Source organism: Colossoma macropomum, unplaced genomic scaffold, assembly GCF_904425465.1.
Source record: "Colossoma macropomum unplaced genomic scaffold, Colossoma_macropomum, whole genome shotgun sequence".
Taxonomy (NCBI): domain Eukaryota; kingdom Metazoa; phylum Chordata; class Actinopteri; order Characiformes; family Serrasalmidae; genus Colossoma; species Colossoma macropomum.
In genome coordinates this window covers 338,575-361,603 of record NW_023495967.1, presented here as the reverse complement: position 1 = coordinate 361,603, position 23,029 = coordinate 338,575, and the positions used below count along the sequence as shown (strand labels likewise).

At 38.8% G+C, this 23,029-nt stretch overlaps 1 protein-coding gene across 4 annotated transcripts in view; it reads left to right on the top strand.

The window, feature by feature from the left end:
• The first annotated feature begins 2,816 nt into the window (after positions 1-2,816).
• The window catches only part of mink1 (misshapen-like kinase 1), a 66,994-nt gene continuing 46,781 nt past the window's right edge, over positions 2,817-23,029 (top strand). For all 4 annotated transcript variants that reach the window (XM_036564395.1, XM_036564394.1, XM_036564393.1 and 1 more), the window contains exons 1-2: positions 2,817-4,203; positions 22,142-22,207. In XM_036564395.1, coding sequence (XP_036420288.1) covers positions 4,147-4,203; positions 22,142-22,207 — 123 coding nt within the window. In that variant the 5' untranslated portion in view covers positions 2,817-4,146. The remainder of the gene's footprint in view (positions 4,204-22,141; positions 22,208-23,029) is intronic.

Here is a 23,029-nt window from a genome sequence, read left to right as displayed (position 1 = left end):
GAGGGGGGTTGCAGGGGTGCTGATAGGAAAACATGGAGTGCGTTTATATGCACACTAATAATACCATCATTATCTGATTTTGGCATCTACACGATTATTGAGGTGGTCGTGCAGACAGCATGCAGCAATTTTTATATTGGATTAAAGCCTTTATTGGATTTCTAGTCTGGTGAATGTAATCGGATTGTTCAGTGCTAGAAGTGCACGATTATGAATATGTATATCTGTCTGTATGGTTAGAGTCAAACTGGCCAGTGGATGATTGTTTTGGGTGATTTTATTAACCTTTTTTGATGCCGGGGGCTACGTCATCACTTTTTTATCCAATGTTGCAACATAAATGATATATTTTTAATATTCTTGGCTCTCTAGTGAGCCAAACTGGCATTTTAAATTTGTAAAGAAAATATTAGTTGCCTACTTCAATAACATGAAATGTAAAAAAAAGTAAAATAATGGTGATGTGACATTTTGGCATTGCTATAGCATCGGCATTCAAATACAGCACCAGTGCGCTTACCTACCTTATGTTATTTACGTCGCCGAGTTGCAGCACAGATCGGCCCAAATCTAGATAATTAATTGCTCGATTACTGAAATATTGTTTGAGGCAAAAATCGATTCCAACCCTGGCTGATTCTGATCATGCGTTCCTATTTTAGTGCACATATACCGCTAATGTTTATATGGCTAGACAAACATAACCGGACAGAGAACAGCTGCCTCTGAAGCAGTTAATGCAGACTTAATTCATTATCACAACCACCATTTTAACATGAAGGATATGACTCAATTTTAAAAAGAAAACTGTTTGAAAACTCACAGTTTGAATTTTACATCATGTGCTTCTTCTGTGTTTTTACACAGAGAGAAGGTGCAGACATCTGCTGGCTGCATTTAAAATGTTTTAAATCGCCATTCATTTCACCATGTGAAAACTTTAGATGACTGTATAAAGATCACTTAAAGCTGGACATTTTGTGAAACAGTCATTTTGACACCATACAATCAGAGTAGCTACAAATGCAGCATAATGTAAGGACATGCTGCTGATTCATAGTACTGTAAAGATCACAATACTAGAAAACTCCCAAATCTCAGTGCTGGCTTTGTGTAATGTGTGATAGTGACGTCATTTGTAGTCCCTTTTGGAGAAATCCCTTATAAAACTGTACATTTGTCTTTTATTGTCAGTTCCTTATTCCCAGAGTGTCAAACTTAACTGACAATATGGCTAACATGGCACGTTACATTGTACAGTCTGTAATGTGCAGCTCCTCTAATTCAGTGTTAACCTACATTTTGAATGCAAACAGCAGGAAGCGATCTGATGACTCTCTTTCCCTACTGGCAGGTTGTGTATTTCATCAGAAATCTGATTATTAACTGACTCGTTCAGACCCAGAGTTTACCCGTTATCTGATTTATTCAGTGCTGGAACAAGTTTTGCCAAAACCTAATTTATTATTGTGCACATGCAGACATACTGACTGACGGAAATAAAAGCAACAGAGCCAGTGTCTCGGTTAACAACAGCAACCCCTGTGTTTAAGGACTTCAAACTGTTATATAATGCTGCACTGTTGTTTTGGGCCTTTAAGGGTGAAAGCCACTTTGCAGCAGTTTTGTTCTCCTTTTTCTGTTTTTTTTTCTTCTTTTTTCACCTGCTACACCTGTCCTTAGCTAGCAGCCAACCAGCACTCACATATCTGTATCAAACCCTGCTGCATTCCAGCTACATTACACAATCAGTTTGTTTTATCCCTTTTTTAATAACCACTTATTATGCACAGCCATGAAGTTTATCTGTAGTTTTTGTACAATGTATTGTTTACCAGTTTGAGTAGAAATAGTTTTTCTTCCAGTTTGAATAGAAATACTTGTATAATACTTGTATAATGTAAAATATATATTAAAATCAGATATAAAAATGATCTGATTATAGTTATATCTGATTTTTAACTGTATATTTATCTGAATCATTTCCTAAACACTCTCTCTCTTCTTACATTGTATGTAAATGTCATGATGAACGGCCCAAAATGACTATATATATATATATATGTGTGTGTGTGTGTGTGTGTGTGTGTGTGTGTGTGTGTGTGTGTGTGTGTGTTTCTGTAACTACAGCTCTCCAATTTTTTTAAAACATGGATCTCACCGAAACATAATTAACAGCATCACAGTCTATAATGCAAATAATGAGCTATACAATGTTATTTTTTCTATTTAGCTGAAATGAGTTTGGCTTGAATTGATTACAATGACTCAGCAACAGTATTTAAGTTTTGATTTAACATTTCTACAAAGCAGTTTCAGTGAAAAAGATTTAATAATGGTGCAGTTGAGTACTTTTAAAAACCTCTTTATGCATTTGAAAACAATGCTTGAATTAAAGTGGCATTTTGTTTCAACATATGTGCTTCATAAATGGCATTGGTTCAATACATGTAGCAACAAGTATGTATGTGGAAATGTGCAGTTTCTATACATTACGCTAACAATGTGATCATATTCAAAAATCCACTGCCAGGACCTAACAGTGCCTGTAGTTGCAGAAACGCCCATAGAAATATATGAAGTACCACTTTTTCGTTATTTTTTGTATATTGTACTCCTTTTTTCTGAGTTTTCTGAGTTTTTCCCCTCTATTTGTGTAAAACACTACAGTGACGATTACTATATTAATGAGTCATCCACATTTACAGCCTCTAATTTACCTCCACATCAGTGTCGAAAATAAAGGCTGAGGAACTTAAAGCACGTGTTTGTGTCTGTAATAAAAGTGCTGGTTGAAAACGATCCCTTCACCCACCTGTGTCTGTTACAGCCAGATACTATGGCATAGCAGGTAGTTTGGCCCTGTTATGGTACCGTAGCACTTTCCCTGCTCAAGCAGAGGGAGAGAGAAGGAGGGAGAGGAATAAAAGGAAAGGGTAAAAAAAAAGAGAAAGACGGAGAGAAAGAGTGTTGTGTGCTCTTGCAGAGGAGAGACGTCATAGCGCTGGAAAAACAGGACCGTACCAAAACAAGACGGAGAGAGAGAGAAGTTGTTCCTGTGAAAGGCGCCACAGCAGCGCATTACCTTCCTTCGCCACCTTACAGAGATTTAAAGTTGGGCGAAGAGGGGGCTACTGTGGGAATACTTAAATCAGCTTAAATGATCAGTTCTGTACAAGACCAGCCAGTTTTTGTGAAAAAAGGAAGGGTTCGAGTTGGAAACGCGGTTTGACGTTTTCAACTCGGCTGGACGGAACGAACGAAAGTTTCTGTGAGGCGACGTGAACGTTTTCTTCATTTTTGTTGCATTTGTGGCCACAGCAGACTGAACCTCCAGACTTAAATCGACTCCGGAGAGCCACAGGACAATGTTGTGGCCGAAACCGTGTGTTTAGGTGTGTGTATGTGTGTGTGTTTTGCGTGGGCAGCACAGACACGAAACGGTTATGGCAGAGAGGTTCGGCTGATGATGCAGCGCCGTTTTGTTTATTAGCTCGGTTCGTCAGCTTTGCTAACGCTAGCTTAGCCTGCGCGTCAACTTCGGCGCTCAGAAAAATAGGACATTACTGAGGATTTTTTTGACAACGAGACGACTGCGGTGGCACAAACTGACATTTTTTCTCGTCTGTCTTTTTTTCCGTGAAGTGCAGCAGCGCAGTGCTTGCCAAAATGAGCGGTGAAGAGGAGCGCAGTATAGGAGAAATGATCGGATCTCCAGCAAGGAGTGACCGTTGGAGCTAATGTAATGTAATGTAATGCAATGCAATGTAATGTAATGTAGTGCAGTGCAGCCGGAGGATTAACAACGTTGGCTAACATTAGCTACTTATCGCCTAACGCGCAGACCAGGAGCTGTCGGCCTTCAGACCTCGAAACAAATCCCGAACTAACGTTATTAACTGTTGTTCGACATTATAAACCTGTTCAAGTCGTTAGGCAGAAATATCTCGCCTCATCTGTCTGAGCCCTGTTGTCATTCAGTAACGTCAAGCTGCCGAGCCGAGCCAGATGGGTCGTCTCAAGTTTTTCTGAGCGGTCTCCTGTTGTGTTTTTGTTTTCTGACGCTGAATTAAAGGACGGAGATCTGTTTGGGGGAATATACGTTGTGTTTTTTTCGCCACGGACTTCACAAACTTGGCTTGAACCATGTCTGAAAACGCACCCACACGGAGTTTGGACGAAATCGACCTGGCCGCGCTGAGGGTAAGTGTTGTAACAGCCAGGTAACTTTACCTGCGCAACACACCTGTACAAAACACCGGAGTGACTTTATCTCAACGCCCACACGGCCAGAAAAGCAGTCACAGAACTTGTGTGTAACGTTACTGACGAAGCGGGAGTTCTTCTTATTCGAGTTCTCGGGTCCACCTTAAATGGTCTAGCCGTGACATGGAACTGCTGCACTGTTTAAGGTGGAGCGCAGAATTCGAATAGGAAGCCCACAACAAACACCTGGGTGACTTCATCTCTCAAACCGAGCTACATAACCAGACAGGCAGCAATATAACACTACTGTATATTGCAGAAGCGCGACATTTTGGTGTCGTACTATAAACAGGTTTCAGCTTGCTTGTGTACCCCCATAGTAAAACCTGTTGGTTGGCCACAGAGCTTGTTTATAAGTTATTTGAGTTTTAGTCAGTAGGCCTCTGTATTCGTGAATTGGGCCTAAGCCTGGGCCTGTAGGGATCTATCTTTGTGATTATCAGGGCTGCAGCCTATGCTTTCTCTCAGATTAAAGTGCCCCCTATACTACATTTGTCTTGTTTTCTTGTTTGTATACCAGAAAAGTCATTGTTTGTGTCCAAACCATGGCTTTTCATGGTTTGCGTCCACATGACCATTTTCCCAGACCATTTTCCACTGCTTAACTGTAAATGAGTTGAGCTAAACTGCTGTAGGCTGAATAGGTGAATATATCCTTCTTACATTGTATGTAAATGTCATGATGAATGGCCCAAAATGACACTCTCTCTCTCTCTCTCTCTCTCTCTCTCTATATATATATATATATGTATATATATATATGTATATGTATGTATATATGTATATGTATATGTATATATGTATGTATATATGTAGTATATATATGTATATATGTATATGTGTATATGATATATATATATATATATGTATATGTGTATATATATATATATATATATATATATGTATATATGTATATATATATGTATATATGTGTATATATATATATGTGTGTATATATGATATATATATGTGTGTATATATATATATATGTGTGTGTATATATATATATATATATATGTATGTATATATATATATGTATGTGATATATGTGTGTGTGTGTACATAAATGTTGGTTTTCATGATATCACAAAAGTGGTGAAATAAAAATGGACTGTCTTTGCTGCTGATTTTCCATATATGGACTGTATAACTGGGGAGTGAAGGTTACATTTTAAAACATTATTTACATAGTGCATGAATTTTTGTAAAGGAAAAAAAGTGAAGGACAATCAGTTTTCAATATTATAAGCCCTTTAATGTCTCTACGTTTTGGCTTTCGATAAGGATGAGGGCCACTGTCTATCCATACATCCATCCATCCATCCATCCGTCTCTGTCCACGTCCTTCTTTCTGTTTCGCTCCCCAGTCCCTTCATTTCTTCTTTAATTTAGAGCTGGACAGTCATACAACAGTGCAGAGTTTACATATATCGTTTGCTCTGTTCTTATCGATGTTTTGAAAGAACCATTCCAAATACAAAAACACTAAACCAGTTCTGGAGATGTGTTTTCTGTGTGGTTAACATTTATAGTGCTTTATAAGGTTCCCTTTGGGGTCATTTCAGGAAAAGAAAAAGGAGCAAAACAGTCAAATCAAAACTGTTTCAGATTTTTAAGGCACCCTTTTAACATACTACATTTTGAGTGGTATGCAAACACTAGTACTCTAATCTGTACAGTCCAAATATGGAAACTTGCTCACAAAAACCAACTTAGCCTACAGCAGTTTGGCTCCACCCATTCAGGTTGAGATTATAAGGAGTGTTTCAGCCTGGCCTGCTTTTTGGGATGAGGCACTATACAAGGCAACCAATCAAAACACAGGTTATGTACATATATCAGTCTTAAAGGCTCAGTAACAAAAACAGCCTGTTTTAATTTGAAGGGATGAAGAGATGTAGGAAAATGATCTTGTATGAAATGAATTGACTTGACAAAGTGAATTGCTTCAGGGGAATAAAATAAAGTGCAAGAAGAATGCAGGTTATGTCCGCTTCAAGGCAAACATAAATATCACTTTTGTACAGTTACATATTTGAAATGTATATCAGTGCTGCTCAGCACTGCCTCAGCTCCCTCCTCCGTATAACACGACACTCAGAGCTCTGGTCTGAATGAGGGATAGGCCTGCAGACAAGGGAGTGGTGACACTGAATAAACGCATTTAGTGTAATCATATCATGGTGGACTCTGTTATATGTGGGGAATTCCCTGCAAAATGGGATACTATTCAGTGGATTCTGAGGCAGAGAGGACACTGCAGGGAAGGCCTGGTCTATATGTGTGATATACCTGTACATGTTTATGTACAAATATAGTGTAATCTAATGCAGAAGTAATGTAGTTGGGCTTAAGATTAGTTGTACAGTTCTTACAATAAAGAATCCCCAATACAAACTGTATTTTGAATTTGGCTCTAATAGAAACTTGTATTTCTGTTTTATCCCCTTTTGGCCCTTATGTTAGCATATCACTATTGTTGGAAGAAAAACTCTTGTCTCCTAAATCACAACTTCACAGGTAAAGGGAAAAAAACTACTTTACTTTTAATGTAAGTCAATGGAACCAGGCTTTTATCCAAGTCATTTTAGGCCATTTATTTGGTCGATTCTTCATGAAATGTACACACAATGTAAAGGGTTAAAGGCATTTTCAAATTATGTCAAAAACTGAAAAATGACAACAATGGAGATACAAGGTTTTGTTCTGACAGCAGCCATATGTCTCATAACTGTGTAACTTGCATATTAAGTTTATAGTATTTCCTGGAAATATTAACGATTAACCAGTTAACCAATAACTGAGAAATACATAAACGTTTGACCGAAGTTTACCACTAAAAAGCTCATTTAATTTCTGTTAAACAGTTGATTTTTTTTTATACAACCAGAGGACTATTTTGAATGTTAGGCATGAGAGCTAAAGATTGCAACTTGTTCTGGTAGCCCTGCTTAGTGAAGCACAGCTTTTCTAGAGTCGACTCTCGACTTCTTGACTTTACTTAGTTTTAACTTGTAGTGCCAGAGCCATTGATAAAGGGATAAAGCAGAGATTAAAACATCCTAAAATGTAGTTTACAGCAGTGTCACAGCTGTGATATTTAGCCACATGACACAATGCTGGGGTTAGCATTGGCTTTAGTTAAATTTAGGGCATCATATGTTTTCAAAGAAGGGGGATGCGATAGTTATTATCGCCCACTGCTAATTCCTCAGTAGTATGAAGCTGAAGCCAGTTATTAGCCAGCTTTTGTTCACATTTTCCTGTTCCACCTTAAATAGAGCAGCAGTTACATTCTGGCGCGTCAGGCTTCAGTACTGCTGAACTATTTAAGGTGGAACAGGAAATTTAGCTAGCTAGCTACCGAGTCATTAGCATACTATTAGTGATTATGAAAGAAAAGGACCATTATAAATTGAAATGACATTAAACTAAGATAATACAATGAATATCTTAATTTTTAATGGAGAAAATTCTCACATTTGTGGGTTTCTTTGGTTGCTTGCGCATTCATTTTGCCAGTTTTTCCTTTTTCTTATAACACTCCTCTGAAAAACCTCCGTTTGGAGGGTCATGTAGCCCTAACACTTGGCTCTACCTCTCTATCCTAACTAAAATTGGGACACCCTACCCGTAGGAGTCAACGCGCAAAACAGAGGGCTAAGGGCGGAGGGAAAGGGGCGAGCGGTGAAATGGGATTGGGCCACATCGTTACTGTCATGTCTGTTATGTTAGGCTGTGTTTTTTATTCAGTAAAGCCTAAAGCCTTGTTGATCTAAAACACAATGCTGTGTTTGATGTTTTTCATGGGTCGTGTCTGGTTTGCTGTTAACGATTAATCACAGTCTAATAAGCGCATCGCTAGTATTTACTGAAAAAAAAACCAAAAAAAACATGGTAGTTCCTGAGTAATAAGTCAAACATTCAGTGGGTTAATCTGCAGCAGTGAAAAGGCCACAACCTCTGATCTGTCCAACTGCATAAACATTAATTAGATGCTGTGAAAGTGAAAGTGCGACTGACTGGTAGATCCCTGGCATCATAGTTAACCATTTATGGCCATTCCAGACATTCATTCAGTAGTGATTACTACTCAAAGCAAAGTGCTTCCTCCTGTTAATATACTCAAAGGTTAACTCATTCCTTTCATCCTTAGAGGTTGAGAGAGTTTACTTTTGTTGTGCGGTTTAGTGCAATAACATAACCACATATTTAATCAAGTAGTAAGTTATGGAATAAAAGCAATAACTTTTCATTAATGTCAAACCTTAATAAAATGTCTCCTCTTCCACTTACAGGGTTCAGAAGCTGTGCTTTCCACAGAATTTCTTCACTTGTTTTGAGGAGATATGAGTGAGAATTACAACATGCTTTTGTTATCAGAAGTGGAAACTGCAGTTTCTAGGAGTTAATAAAACAGTTGCCTCAATGCAGAGTAAGAGAGATGATAAAGAGTCAGCTCCCCTGTGTGCTCACGTTCGTCTGGATATGAAAGTCACCCTCTGAACCCAGATCAGCTGTCAGAAATGTGATCCGGCGTGCAAATCCCAGCTAAGCTAGCGAGCTAATCGTCAGTGTGTGCTGACTGTGGGCTTCCCTGTAACACAGCTGAGCCAGTGGGTTGGGTTTAGAGGAAGCAGAAGGACCTGTTTGAGTGAGACATATCTGATCTGGAACGAAAGAGCATGAATGAAACTCACACCTTTTCTTTCTCTTTTGTCCCTTTAACCCCTTAGGTTTAACATCTGCAGGTGTGTGGTTCAGTTGTTAAGACTTAATACTCAGTGACTAACACTGCAACTATCTAATATTTTCATTTTCAAATATTCTTTCAAAAATTACCTTGAATATTCAAATCTTCTCTAACAATAAGATGTTTCATTTTAATAACTGAATAAAAAAATAATTAATTTGTTCAATAAAATGTACTTGAAATATTAAAAGGTAAAGAAAAAACACCACTGATAAATAATTATAGCATGATGCATTTAAATACTGATCTTACCCAATCTGGCAACCTTGATCTGGGTCTAAACATTAGTGAGTGGTGGGGAAGAGCAGAAACAGTGTTTTTTTTTTAAACTATCTTCTTAAAAATGAAAACAACATTTTGGAGATCTCAGCAAATGGAGCAGAGATAAATGCTATTAAGCTGCTTAAAACTGCTGTGTGGCAGAGCATTCGCTAAACTCAGCTGTGCCGTCTTTAAGAGCTGGAGCAGTCTGAATAATTGTCCGACAGGTCTGGTCAGTCAGCCGCCGGCACACTCTCATTTTTCCTCAGTAATAAACACAACTGAGAACCTGATTTCTAGCTAGCGAGTGAGCGATACTGTTGCCTGAAATTGTGAGAGTGGATTCATTTTGGCTTCTACTGAGAAGCTAATATTTGGCTTCATTTGCGTTTGTTTGAGTTCATAAAAATGGTAAATGTGATGGTTATTTAATAGTTATTTAAATGGCTTTTGGTTTTGAAAAATGTATTGCTGAATTCATCCCAAATTATTGATCATTTGTTGCAGCCATACTAAAATGTTAGTTGTGTAGTTATGCTTAGGATTTCCCACTACCAGAATTTTGACTTTGAAACCCATACTAAGACTGTTTTTCCACTGCAGTGCCAGCACAAGAAAACTGGAACTGTGTTTCTTCCATTGGTCATTGGTCCAGTACTGAAGATTCCAGTGTTATGGTTTTTGGTACCTGTTCAAGATCTATACCAGCAGGACCTAATTACACTTAAACCTTATATAAGTGCTATACACTTAAAACTGCTTAAAGCTGAAGCTAATGAAATTTTAGCGAATTCTTTACTCTTCCAGGTGAAGATAAAGTCAGCAAGCAGTATTACATCACTAATAAGTGCACCAGAATATTAATCATATATTAAACTGATATGTTAAAGTGTTGATTGTTATTTTTAGAAACATGACTTTGCAAAGAGTTCATCTGGTGCCATAAGCGTATGTAGGAAGCCGGTGTTAGCATTTACGATGTTCTCTGCAGAAGAAGTGGTCTTGCTTATTTTTTCACGCTCTGCAGAGAAAACGTATAACCTTTGTTTGATTCTACATATGATTTTGTGCAGTTGTAGACATTTTTGTAAGTATGTGAGCCCAGAATGCACTTTAGCATTTTATGTCAGCATCACTAACGTTAAGGTAAAATTAATAGTATGCAAGTTTGCTACACATAAAATGACCAAAAGGACAATTAAAGCATTAAATGTGTTTATTAGGACTGTCTTGCAAGCCGATGGAATATGAACTAGAACCAGAACCGTATGTTCCTAAGTGTATCACTATTCACATCACTAAAATAATACTGTAGCAATAAAATAAAAGCCCTTGTCTTTTTTTTGTTTTTGTTTTTTAGACTTAGCACAGAAAAATACTCACATAATAACCTCTGACATTCAGAATCAGTGCAGCTGTCTATAAATGATAAACAACCCAAATAAGAATCTAAATAATTCTAACATGTTTTGGAGGCCTGATTACAAATGAGATGAGGAAAATATTTTACATTGTGTTTAACATTCATCTATCTCACTGTGTTTCAAACAAATTAATAATTACAAATCAATAAAAACAAAATATTTTTTTTCTATCTTGGATTGGTTATTACTAGAAGTTACTTGAATATTTGTGATTAAAACCATTCATGTGTTTGGCTTAGATATGCTATGAGCTTTAGGAGTTAAGCAGAATACAACATAAATGAAAGTTTAGTTCTTTCAAATACAGAGTTGAAAGTCATTCATTTTTTACAGATCCGTTTCTTTAAAGAGACGCTTAAAAGCCTTAAGTGAAATGTTTTTTCTAGAGTTTTGGGCCAAAATAAGGAAACTGAGTTCTCTCGTTTGGAAATCTTCAGTTAACTGAAGTCTGACATGCCGTTGTGAATCCCTGATTGTGCCTTTGAGGAATTTTGGAGTTCTCTTCGATTATAATGAAGAAAGGAAGTTGCGGCTCTAGTGGGAGAGAGCTAAGGGAATACAAGGAACATGGCATTCTGTTTGTTTCATTCTTTCTTTCTCTCTCTCTCCTTCTCCCCCCTTTTCTGTGTCTCTCTGGTGAGTTGGTACAGTGTGTTACACGCCACAGCTCTGCAGGCCGAGCTGTGTAATTCATCACAGAGAGAGAAAGAGAGAGAGAGAGAAGGATGATTCACTTTGGGCTCTTTGTTTGATAGATCGTTCTACATAGGACTCGCTCTCTGATATACACACAAACGTTATGAGATACATAAACACACACACAGGCATGTATACTGTCTGAAGTAGAGCTGGACGATATGGCAAAATTATAATATCACGATACACAATGTGTCACAGTATGTATTTCATCTGACATGAGGTTGAAACAAACAAAGCAGTGCCACATTTAAAGTGTGAATCCGGTGTTTTGTTTTCAGCATTTCACATTTTATACTGCACGAAATCCAGTTATACAAGACTAACTTTGCTTTCTATGTAATCAGACATGACTTTGGGAGGTCTTTTTAAGTACTGAAGATCCAGGATATGCCCAGAAAAGCATAATGTGACATAATGTGACAATTTATCACAATAACAGAAACTGTTGTCATATTGCCCAGCCCTAGTCTGAAGCATCTCAGCCTTAACTGGGTCCTACTGGGATCTGAGAGCTTCAGTAAAAGTGGACATCTTGCGTATACCTCTGGCACAAACAAAAAAACCGTGAGTAATCAACTTTGTGTCACCAGGGATCGGCTATGATTTAAGACTGCAATTAACGATGATTTCCTTGCTTGATTAATCGGGTCATTATGGCTTTGATTAAAAGAAAAAGTGCGGCCAGTAGCCTGTCTAAATATTTCACCTCATACACAATGTTTCAACAAATCAGAAATGCACCGATTGTTGCTTCTTTTGCACGATGCTCTTTCAAACATAAAACACCTACCTTATCTTCTGAGTCATGCTCTTATCAGGATCAGCAGTGCCACAAGATGCCTTCTGCATTGCCCTCAAAAATGCTATTTGGCTCTGTGTGAAACTAAAAAGGGATGACGCATAAGCAAATCTTACATGCATTGTTAAGCTCAGGTACTATTCTGGAGGTAGTTTGATTCTACAAGACCTTCACATTGCTGTTCAGATTTGAGATGTCTCATCTATGATAAAGCAAAGATGAATTCATTAGTTTGTGTGGTCAGTAACATCATGCAATCAAACTCGATGTTTTATAGACCTCAGTGGGGCCTCGAGCCGCTGCCCTTTTGCCCTCAGACTGTGCCCTTTTGGTAGCCGTATATAAAGATTGTGTTTTATATGGCCATTCTTCGAGATCTGTTTCAGCCGTGCCCCGGAAATAGAACTCGTGGGTCGGCTTGGGTTCTACGAGCTTTACCGTTCTTGGATGCCCCCTCTAGTGCAGTACCAGCTGATATGGCAAAATCTGGTAGATGTAGCTTCTGTCTCCCTGTCACACACAACCACAGTGCTGGAAATCCCATTAATAAAACATGAATAACCTCTTTAAGAAAGCCGCACATTTTATAATGTGGTCATTCTGAACAACAACGAAATATAATGTTGGGTTGAGTTTTAATAACTCAGTAAACCAAGTTTGTGTATATATATATATATAAACAGATTTACACTAGATTTTGTGGAGCTCTTGGTGTTAGATTTAAGCACAACATAATGATTAAAATGTGGTGAGTAATTCCATGGATTTGTGACTGGTGTTCAAATCCCTGCATAGCTAGTAACTTAAGTAAGAAAGTAAGTTATTGCTTTTGTCTTCCTTTGGAAAAAACTACATTTACAATGCATTTGCTCTCATCTCAAACGTGAGTAGACTGTCTTTACAACAGTTGTTGGAATATACTGTAAATTAAATTAAGTATAAATCACATTGCCCTTTTTCCTCAAAGCTCTTGCCCCCCCTCTAAAATAGGGGGCAATAGCTGATTGAATGTCATTATCTGTCTTAATTCCATTTTTCCAATTGTTTATTTTTTTTCTCTTCTTGCTTCTTGAAATAGTTTCTTTGCAATCATTTAATTAAGAGAATGTACTCATAGCTTTCATAGCCTTTTTCAATTGTGGCCCTACAGTTTTGCCTTTTGTCTTTTCTAAATCTCAGATAAACTAAATATTGACCCTGTTTACATGTGGCATTAACATCTGATCACCATGATCCGGTTGTAGTAATTGAATCATCATCTGCTCAGGACACTTGACAGCAAAGTTCCCTTTTTCAGATGTAGCTTCTGCATCCAGATCGTATTTTATCAAACAAAACTATCCGTTTTTGAATGAGGCTGGTATGGCTCTGGTAGAGTAGACGCAGACTGTGCTGGGTTTACTTTATAAAACGTTTTTCATTTGTGGTGCAAAGCGCTCCAGGCACATGGAGTTATGGAGTAAGAAAAGGCAGTGAGTTGTGTAGCAGTCGTTTGCTTAGCAGCCACAATTGAAACACAGTCGATAGAAAAACGAGGAAGACGAGTTTAAAAATCACAGCTAGCTCTGTTAGGAGAGTTAGGTACCCTTAATGCTTCAAGCCTAATGCAAATATGTGGCTTTATCTGGTGTTTAATCCACTCTTCGTTCTTAAGAATGAGAGTTCGCAGTGCTGCTGTTGCATTTATTTGATATGTAACAAAGCTGGAAATTCAAAAATAGATTTTTATTTAGTTGTGTTTAGTAAACTCATGAACAGAAATATGTGCCGTGCTTTATCGTTACTCTGTTTAAACAAACCAGTAATAAATGCGCACTGGTATGAATTGCGCTCTGAATGTACATGTGCCCTCACAAAACAATCACAGTGCAGACAGCAATAAAGATTCACTCTGGCTGGTGTGGACATGCAGGCCGAGTCCAAAGGTACCTTGACCAAATTCTCAGAATAGATTGGTGTTAATTGGAGATGAGAACTTATTATCTTTTGTGTTTGTATGGTTATGTTTGAAAACACATGCAGAAGGCTAAAATAACAAGATAATAAGATAATCGTTTTTCACTTAGAAGAAATGATACTGAAAGACATGGTGTCACACCATGAACGTTACAAAGCTGGCCGCATTGCCTTTATAGGCGTGACGTTGAGACAGTTAAAACAACACAGAAAAGCTCAGCTTGTTGCGGATGCTCATAACAACCAAAAGCTTGCAGAAGTGTTTAAATGGCCTTTTTATTTTAATGAAGATCTGAGCGCAGAGATTAATAAATGATCATCGTCGTTTATGCTGTGATGCTGTGATTATCTAAGCTCTCTTTCACTAAGAAGCAAAACCTTCTTTTCTTTATGACGCATTATGGAAACACTGTCTTGTGCTTATCAGTCTGGTTGAGTGCAGGAAAAAGGCTTTGTGTTTTGTGCGCACCGTGAGCACTGGGATACCTGCGGCAGTGTGAGGTTTTGAAGGACATATACAGATTTCACTTAAAGAAACAGTTCATCATTTTTTTTTCTTACTGAAAAGAATTTCAGTTTTTTGAAGCAGTGTGATTTTGGTGAAATGCATGCTTAATAAGATAAATATTATCTCCAGTAGGCTTCCACAAGGTGAAGTGCTTAATCCAGATTTGGGTGTAAACTGATCTTGTTGTTCAGCTGCTTTTATGCTTGCAGTTTTACATCACAGCCCTGGGTTATTTTGTCAGTTTTGAGGTTTTTCAGCAGTTTTAATGCTGTGTTTTTGCATAAAATCATTTACCTGTTCAGATAAGCGTGTATATTTCTGGAAGGACTACTTAAGGTTGCAGGTGTTCCTGAAGGGTAGGAAAGCACAAAGTGATACTGTACAGAAATTAGACATAGAACTGAAACACTTTCTGAGTATCTACGTTATGCCAGGTTGAATGCTGGATTGAGTATCGGAGGAAAAAAAGAATGAATCCCATTTTGTCACTTAAATAGCTCGAAATAGCACTAACTTGCTTTTAGAGCGACAAAATGTAATGTTATAAAATCAGTGACCACATAATAACGTCACGTGATCACAGCAAGGGTGGGGTAGCAGAGTGAATACGGCAGAGGGTTCAGTGTTGCTATCAGTGTCTGAAAAGGAAAAGTGGCATTATGCCACCTCTTAAGATGTTTACTGAAACGTTTCTGAGCCACAGAAACAAGCTCGGAGCAGTAAAACAGTCCCAGGAGAGGCTGCATGGTTTCTGTTCTTCATCAGCCTTATATAAAATGGTAACAGTAACACAACTGTTAGAGAATAGTGTTTCTAAAACCTTTTTTTTTTTTCTTTCTTTTTCCTCTGCTCCCTCCTCACTCATCCTCAGTGCTGTTCTGCACTTTCCAGGTGGCCCCTAAAATATTACACTGATATCTGCAGCTAACAAAAGCAGCTCACTATTACACATTTTGCTTACCTGTCTGTAGAGTTGGGCGATATGGCAAAATGTAGCATCATGATACTTGAGGACGTTTTCTACGATGCACGATGTGTCACAGTATTTATTTTTTCTGACATCTGATAAGCTTGAACAGATAAAGTAGTGCCACAGTTTAAAAGTACTCTCGAAAACAATTTCTTGTATTCATCATTTCATGCTGTACGAAATCTAATTAAACAGGGCTAATTATGCAGTTGGACACTGATTTCTAAGATGATATCTATGGTGTGCTCAGAAAAGCATATTTTGACATAATGTCACATAATTTATCATGATAATTAGAGATGGGACCGATCCGATCCTATATCGGCATCGGGTCCGCTATTGATGTCGCTCCACTTATCGGATATCGGACGGATAGGGATGATCCACCTACCGATCCATTTTCCGGTCCACAGGTCGCACTGGACCATGATCTCACCGTAACGTAACCATTACGTTATGGTGAGATCATGGTAAGATGTGGAACGGATTCCGTTCCACATCTTACCATGAACCCATTGCAACTTCAGTCTGTAACTGAGTGAGCAAATAACATTAGCTGTTAATTTCACTAAAATGTCATTTGTTTGGAGAGATTTTAGTCTGGAAACGCTGAAAAGCAAAACAGCTACTCGTAATGTGTGTAAAGCCAGCATGCCGAGGAGTGGAAGTGCGGCAACGTTGTACAATGCAACCAATCAAGCACTTAGAGCCCAGCTATAATCTCCCATCCGGAGAATACTTCTCCGAAATTCAGAGACGGCTGTACCCGAACTCTACAATAGAGTGTCATCACGGTTAGCAGCGCAGTTAGCTAGATGTTAAAGCCATGAGCCTCACAACTGATATTTGGACCACAGGTTGTGAGCCCAGTGTCCCTCCTAAGCCTCACTGTACGCTGGGTCATGCGTCAGGTGAAAAAGTGCAGGGGGTCACACACCAGCAGTTCAGGCGCAGCCTTCATCACAGATTTACTTAGATACAGATATGCTTAGTGATTGTAGGATTAAACACCTTAAACACAATACCAACAATAATAGTGTTAATATTAAAGTAAAAAAAAGAGTTCTTGTATCGGAATCTGTATCGGTATCAGCAGTTGTGTATCGGAATCGGATCAGGACTGAAAAAATGTGGATCGGCCCATCGCTAATGATTACGATGAATATTGTCATGTTGTTCAGCTGTACCTCTCTACCGTTTCCCCCATCAATAGGATGGGTTTTATGAGCTGATGTGTCCTTCCTTAGTAACATTATATCTGTTTTGTCCAATAGAGCGCAACAAAAGATTGAAAAAGTAAGGAAAGGGTCTTAAGGAAAGAGAGGACAGCTGTGTTTAGATGAGCCTGCCAGGTAGAGCATTGTTCTTTTGCACACGCGGGTCAGTTCAGGAGCGTGGTCTGTTCAGAGTGGTGTCAGACATACGCCACATTTAACAGATAAAATAAACAAACAAACAAAAACCGGATTTGGGCAGTAAATTGGATTTGGGGCACTTTTTCCTGCAGTCTGAATGTAGCCTTAGACAAACATTTAAAATCCGCTATTTGTTGTCCTGCGTGATCAGAGCCTGGGGAGGTTAGTAGTCCTTAAATTTGATACTTCTGAGACATGCTAATCAATAAATACTAATGCCACTATGTACTAACAAAGTAGATAAATATGTGAAGGGATCACAGCAGTTGTACATGCATTTTTGTTTTTGCTTCTCCTTTTGGAGATCATTAATGGTGTACTACTCACATAAAGCTATTTTTTTTATATACAAGCTTTATTTATTTATCAGACATTATGGAGTGCTAATTTAAAAATGTGTTTGTGGAGCAGAAAAGTATTTCATATGCATTATATCCTTTTTAGCCTCTCTTAAATGAATAAGCCTATTCCACTCAAAAAGATTCAAACATTACGAGCAATTAATGAAAGCGGTATGAGATATTAATGAAAGCAGTACGAGACCTGCTATTATTCTTGTGCACTGATGCTAAATTGCTCCTGCAGGGTCTGCTCCAGTATTGACACAGGGACAAACGCAGGCTGCCCAATAATCCCACTAATAATCTCGTTTTCGGTGCTTCTGTTCTTATTTCGACTGTTACATTACTTTGATTGTCAGAATTAGCTTAAAGTTTATTTAAAGTGCATTTTAGACCACAAATAGCACAGAATTGCTGCTGCACTGCTTGCAGTATGGTCCTGTATTAGTCGGTTAAGCCTTTTATAGTTTTATAGCCACTTGCAGCAAGAGAGCTTTAGTGTTTTCTAGCTAGAAACATTGCGAAATACATTGATATTTTAATCTATTCATGCATTCATTTATTTATTTATATTATTTAGTCAAAGCAGCAAATGGCATATATTTTATTTCATATAGGCTGGCTCAGTGATAGTCTTAGCCTAAGACCCTCTGCCCAGACATACATGGAGAGTCTCATATCTGTAGAAAGCTGAACTGGCCACTGTGTCGGAATATTGCTAGTTGCATTCCGATTGGCTTTGTCAGTAAAATATCTTCAGAACGGGACGCTGTATGTCGGCTCTAAAGTGTCCAACATAGCGCAAAAGCCTTGGTTCTCAGTGACTGAGTACGGATGCAGATCCCTGGCAGTAAAAGTTACGATAGAGTTTGTAATTTGCTTCGCTCTTTCTGAGTTGGGTAGAAGCTTCGGCATCGCTTGCTCGATGGTCCTCTGGTTGGCAGCAACTACAACGGGGTGGAAAACGCGTGGAAACGTGTATTATGGTTTTTAATGTTTGTCGTTTCCACAATATTTTTTTTGCGTGACACAACCTTCCTGTAGTGCGGCTCCTGTCCAGATCCTTTTTCCCTCCAACTTCATAGAAGCCAAAGTGCTTCCATACGCTAGCTCAGGGCTCGGCAACATACGGCTCTTTTACAGCCCTGTTCACAGCAGCTCCACAGCAGAATTCGATTTTTAGGTAAAAATAAAATAATCCTACTGTGCTGTAAAATAAAGCTCTACCGATAATTCTAACGCAGTTTTAACAATAAATGGTCTTAAACGCTGCTGATCCACCACCTTTAACCCTGAAGGTTGGCGTGTAAACTGCAGGTCACATAGCAATTCAGACAATCCTGCCTAGCTAGTAGCTAACGAAAAAACAGAGATTTGAGACAACATTTGGAGACAAGTGGACTTATTTGCATTTATAAGCTCTCCAGCTGGTTTCCTGGTACCTGGTATAAATTAAAACTTAGAAAATCGATTTTTGACATTTGCGAATCGATTCAGAATCATCCATGTCCGCATCGCGATGCATCTAAGAATTAATCACCCCTAACGTGCAGCATGTTTTATGAGTCCGATGGGAAACAAAACTTTTGCAACAGTGACCTGCTCTGTGCGCTGAATCTATAGTTGTTGGATTGAAATAAAATGATTGTGAAGTTCATGGCAATGTGTCTTTTAAAGTAATTAAAGCAGTTTATTTGATGCATTTAGTAGCTTTTAAGTGAGATATATTCTTGTTTATTTGCTGACTCACATCCGTTTGATGCGCAGGTTTGTTTTGGTTATAGTCTTATTTAAACAGTGGTTTCCAGTTGGTTAGTTTGCATGTCAAACGGCTCTATTCTGTCAAAATGGATGTTTTTTGGCCATTTTGAGGGAAGAAGCACATCAGACTTTCTGCCGATATGTGAGATTACTAACGTGTTCATATATTGCGTTGTTAATATGTTGCAATTTACAACAAATTACATCGGAATCACAATGTGTGATTTTCTCTACCGTGTGCCGCTTTAGCAGACCAGCATGAATGACAGAGCTCGACTTTTTTTTCCCCTCTCTTCCCTCCTCTCCATCTCTTCAGCCATCATTGAAGGTCTCGAGCCTTCTGATGTCACGTTTCCCCACACTCATCTAGTTCTCCACACCTCCAGCCTTTCTCTTTCTCCCTCTCTCTCTCCTCCTCTGCCCACTCACAGAGTAGGAGGTGGGCAACCCTGTCATCATTTTCAACTAATCTCTCTCTTTATCTCTCTCTGTCTTTCCCTCTCCTTCTCCCTTTATCTTTTTTTCAGTTTTTCTCTGCTATTATTTTCTTCCACGTTCATTTCTTCTCTGGTCTCTCGTTTCCTTTTATCACTTCTCCCTTTTCTCACCTCTGAAGGTTTTATAGACGTGCTTACGTTCCTTTATTTCTGATTCTTTTTTACAGTGTAATTTGTTGTTTTCCCACTTCAGTGAATCATAATCATGTCTAGGTCGTCTTCAGTGTTGCAGATGACACCTTTTTGACCACGACGTTCATAACGTCCTGGCAGTGTCGAGTTCTTGCATCAGTTCATTTTGTTTTTGCTTGTGTGTTGGTTTGTTTCCCCCCCTGAATTTGCATGTAACCATACATCCTCTAACCAGTCTCTTCATGTTGTTTACTGTCAGAGGGAAGATACTGTGATCTCCTTTAGAAGGAGAGGGGAAAAGGGAATATGAAAGAGAGCAAGATGAGAGATCTAGACGCGTATGTGAGCTGTGAAGAGCGGCAGACCTGTCCTCCCACAGAGCCCTGCCGAGGCCATATTGAACAAGTGCGTGTGGCTGTTTTTAACCCACTTCGCTGCCTTTCGCTTTTGCAGTACTTGGCAGCGTTTCACAGCCATGACGTAGCGCACACACGTGAACCCTGAGCAGAACGAGCGTAGCGTGTGTCCTGACACACCGACACACAGTAGGTTTCCACAGCAGGCTGGTACTGTAAGAGCTGCTCTACTTCGGAGCATTAGGACTGTTATCGGATACAGTAAAATACTGCAGAGCCTTGGATGCATTTCGAGGCTGTTTACACCTTACATCAGCTTGCGTTTTCTGCAGTCGGATCACCCAAACCACACTGGGAGGTGGTCAGAGACGGATCTTGACCGCATTCAATACAATAGTAAATGGAATGTGTTTTCTGTATCCACATACACTTATGTAAGCGGAAATGCATCTGCCGACTAGCAGATGAGAGGATAAACAAGGAAACACAAGATGGAGGATATGCAAGGCTTGATTTATCACAAAACCTATTGATTTCTTGCACTCTCAGTCAATGAAAGTGTCCAAGCCAAGCTTGTATAATCACATGCAAAATCATGATCAGACTGGGGACGCATTTTAGTAAAACGTTTAAATAGAATCCGCCAAAGAAACGCAGATGCAATGCGGACATAAAACATTTTAAAACAAGGTGTAAACAGCTTCTACATGAAGTCAGCTATAAAAAGAAGGAGAACTGATTTTTTTTTATTATTATTTATTTATTTTTTTTTGTACCCCACCAATTTTTGGCTAATTTCTGTGGATTTCTGTTTGTAAGTTGTTGCTATTCTGAGCCAAACTTGCTCGGACACACATACTCTCCTATTATTGCTAGACAGAAAACAAACAGGGTGATAGATTTGCTTGATTTTACAGGATTTTTCACAGTAAAGAAAAAGCTGGTAAAACACGTTTGGGTGAGGGTTGTAAATGTGAGGCATGATCACCGCCGTAGTTTTTAGAGTTTATGTTGTACAGGCACTTGATTGCGCTCCTGCCTTAAAGTCAATTGAAGAAGAAGCTCCGTTTAACACGTGAATGTCTGTTTGCCATTTTTCTTCTTTTATTTGCTTTATTTTCTTTTTTCCTCACTCTTCATGGACTCTTATGGGGAATCTTCTACTTCTGTAGTCTCGTTGGAAAAAAAAAGATGTTTATACTCCAGTTAGTTTGAAACTATCAGAAGCAACCAGCACAGGTTTGGCCTGATTGACAATCGGGGTAAATGTGTAGTGTCACCCACAGCTCAACTCTGTGTAACCAAACGTGGTACACAATTTTTCCCTCAACTTGAATGTAGTCAGTGAGCCAAGACATGTTTAGTGTCTGAAGTTTGTTTGTTTAGTTCTGCACTGGAGCTACTTGTCTAGTAATGGAAGCTTTAACCCCACCATTTAGCATCATGCAAGCTACTGTCTACTGTTATCTATGAAAATGGACAGAGAGAGAGAAAAATGAATGTTTTTAGCTATGCAACATACCTCTGTCCACTTTTGTAGACAGCAGTATGTCATACTGTGCCTATTTGAGATTACTGAACAGCTCAGCAGGGTGTATGATGATTTAGTCATGTAGTTTACACAGTGCTAACTGGTGATGTATAATGTCATATATTAGCCAGAGCAAAAGTAAAGAAGAACTTTGGACGCCAAACGTATCTTGGCTAGTGAGCCACATTTGAGGTAAGGGCAAGAAGAAGACTTGTACTTTTTTCCTGCCGAATCACTGCTTTAACAGATTTTGATGTGGTTTTCCTGAGCCAGAGCTGTCAATTACAGCTTGAATTTGGAGTGTATTTTTAGCTCCTGGGTTTTGGGTTAGGAAGAAGCTGTACTGTACTGTGCATTCACATTCAGTTTTTGCTCTGCGAAGGGGGAGTATGTGTAAATGTGTGTGCGGTTATACTATGTATGTGTGATTTCGCAGTGTGTACTAATGCTTCTCTCTCTGTCTCTGTTCCAGGACCCAGCGGGAATCTTTGAGCTGGTGGAGGTTGTGGGCAACGGTACCTATGGACAGGTGTACAAGGTGAGGAGGGGAGAGAGGGAAGGACTGGGAGAGAGAAGGAAAGGTGAAGAGATAGACAGGTGGAGGGGAAAAAGAGAGGGGCCAGAGTTATGTTTGAACTTTTCCCCCCAACTTGTCCAGCTGGGCAAGTGATATTAAAGTTTACTGTTTACTGTCCCAAAAAGAGTTTATATGGTCCCAAACATATTTTTTCCTCCAAATATCACAAAGCACACATGCACAGGGACAATCCATTTATTCTTATTCTTATCCTTATCATATGTCTTCACTCTTCACTCTTCAGTACAAAAAACAGACTCATATAAAGCAGAAGTTATCTGAACTTCACACAAACCCTTCTGTGGTAATTTGGACGATTAGTGAATAAATAATGTAACTGGCTAAATTTAACTCGAAACACACCTAGATTGGACCGTTGTTCCATGGTGAGATGATGTTTCCATATGAAAAAGATTAAAGGTAATATCAGGAACATCACAAAATTATCCCCGAAAATATGAAAAAGTCGGCTTATTAGACCAGACAAGTGATTTACGACGTTGCTCTCCCACTTAAGCTTTTAACTTGCCCCAAGCAATTGGGTGGTTGTTCATGCTGAAACATGGTGGTTTACTGTGTTTGCTAAAATGTAGCAAGCTTTTTGCTTTATTGCTGTTTTTTAACATATGAATTAATGAGTCAGTTAGAGACTGAGAGGGATGAGGGAAGGAAGGAGGGCTGGAGGCAGGTTGTCAGTTTAATGCTAATGTTATTATTGTGATAAATTATGCCACAACATACAGTCTGTCTTTTGTAGTACTTTTAGAGATCGCAAAAACATTT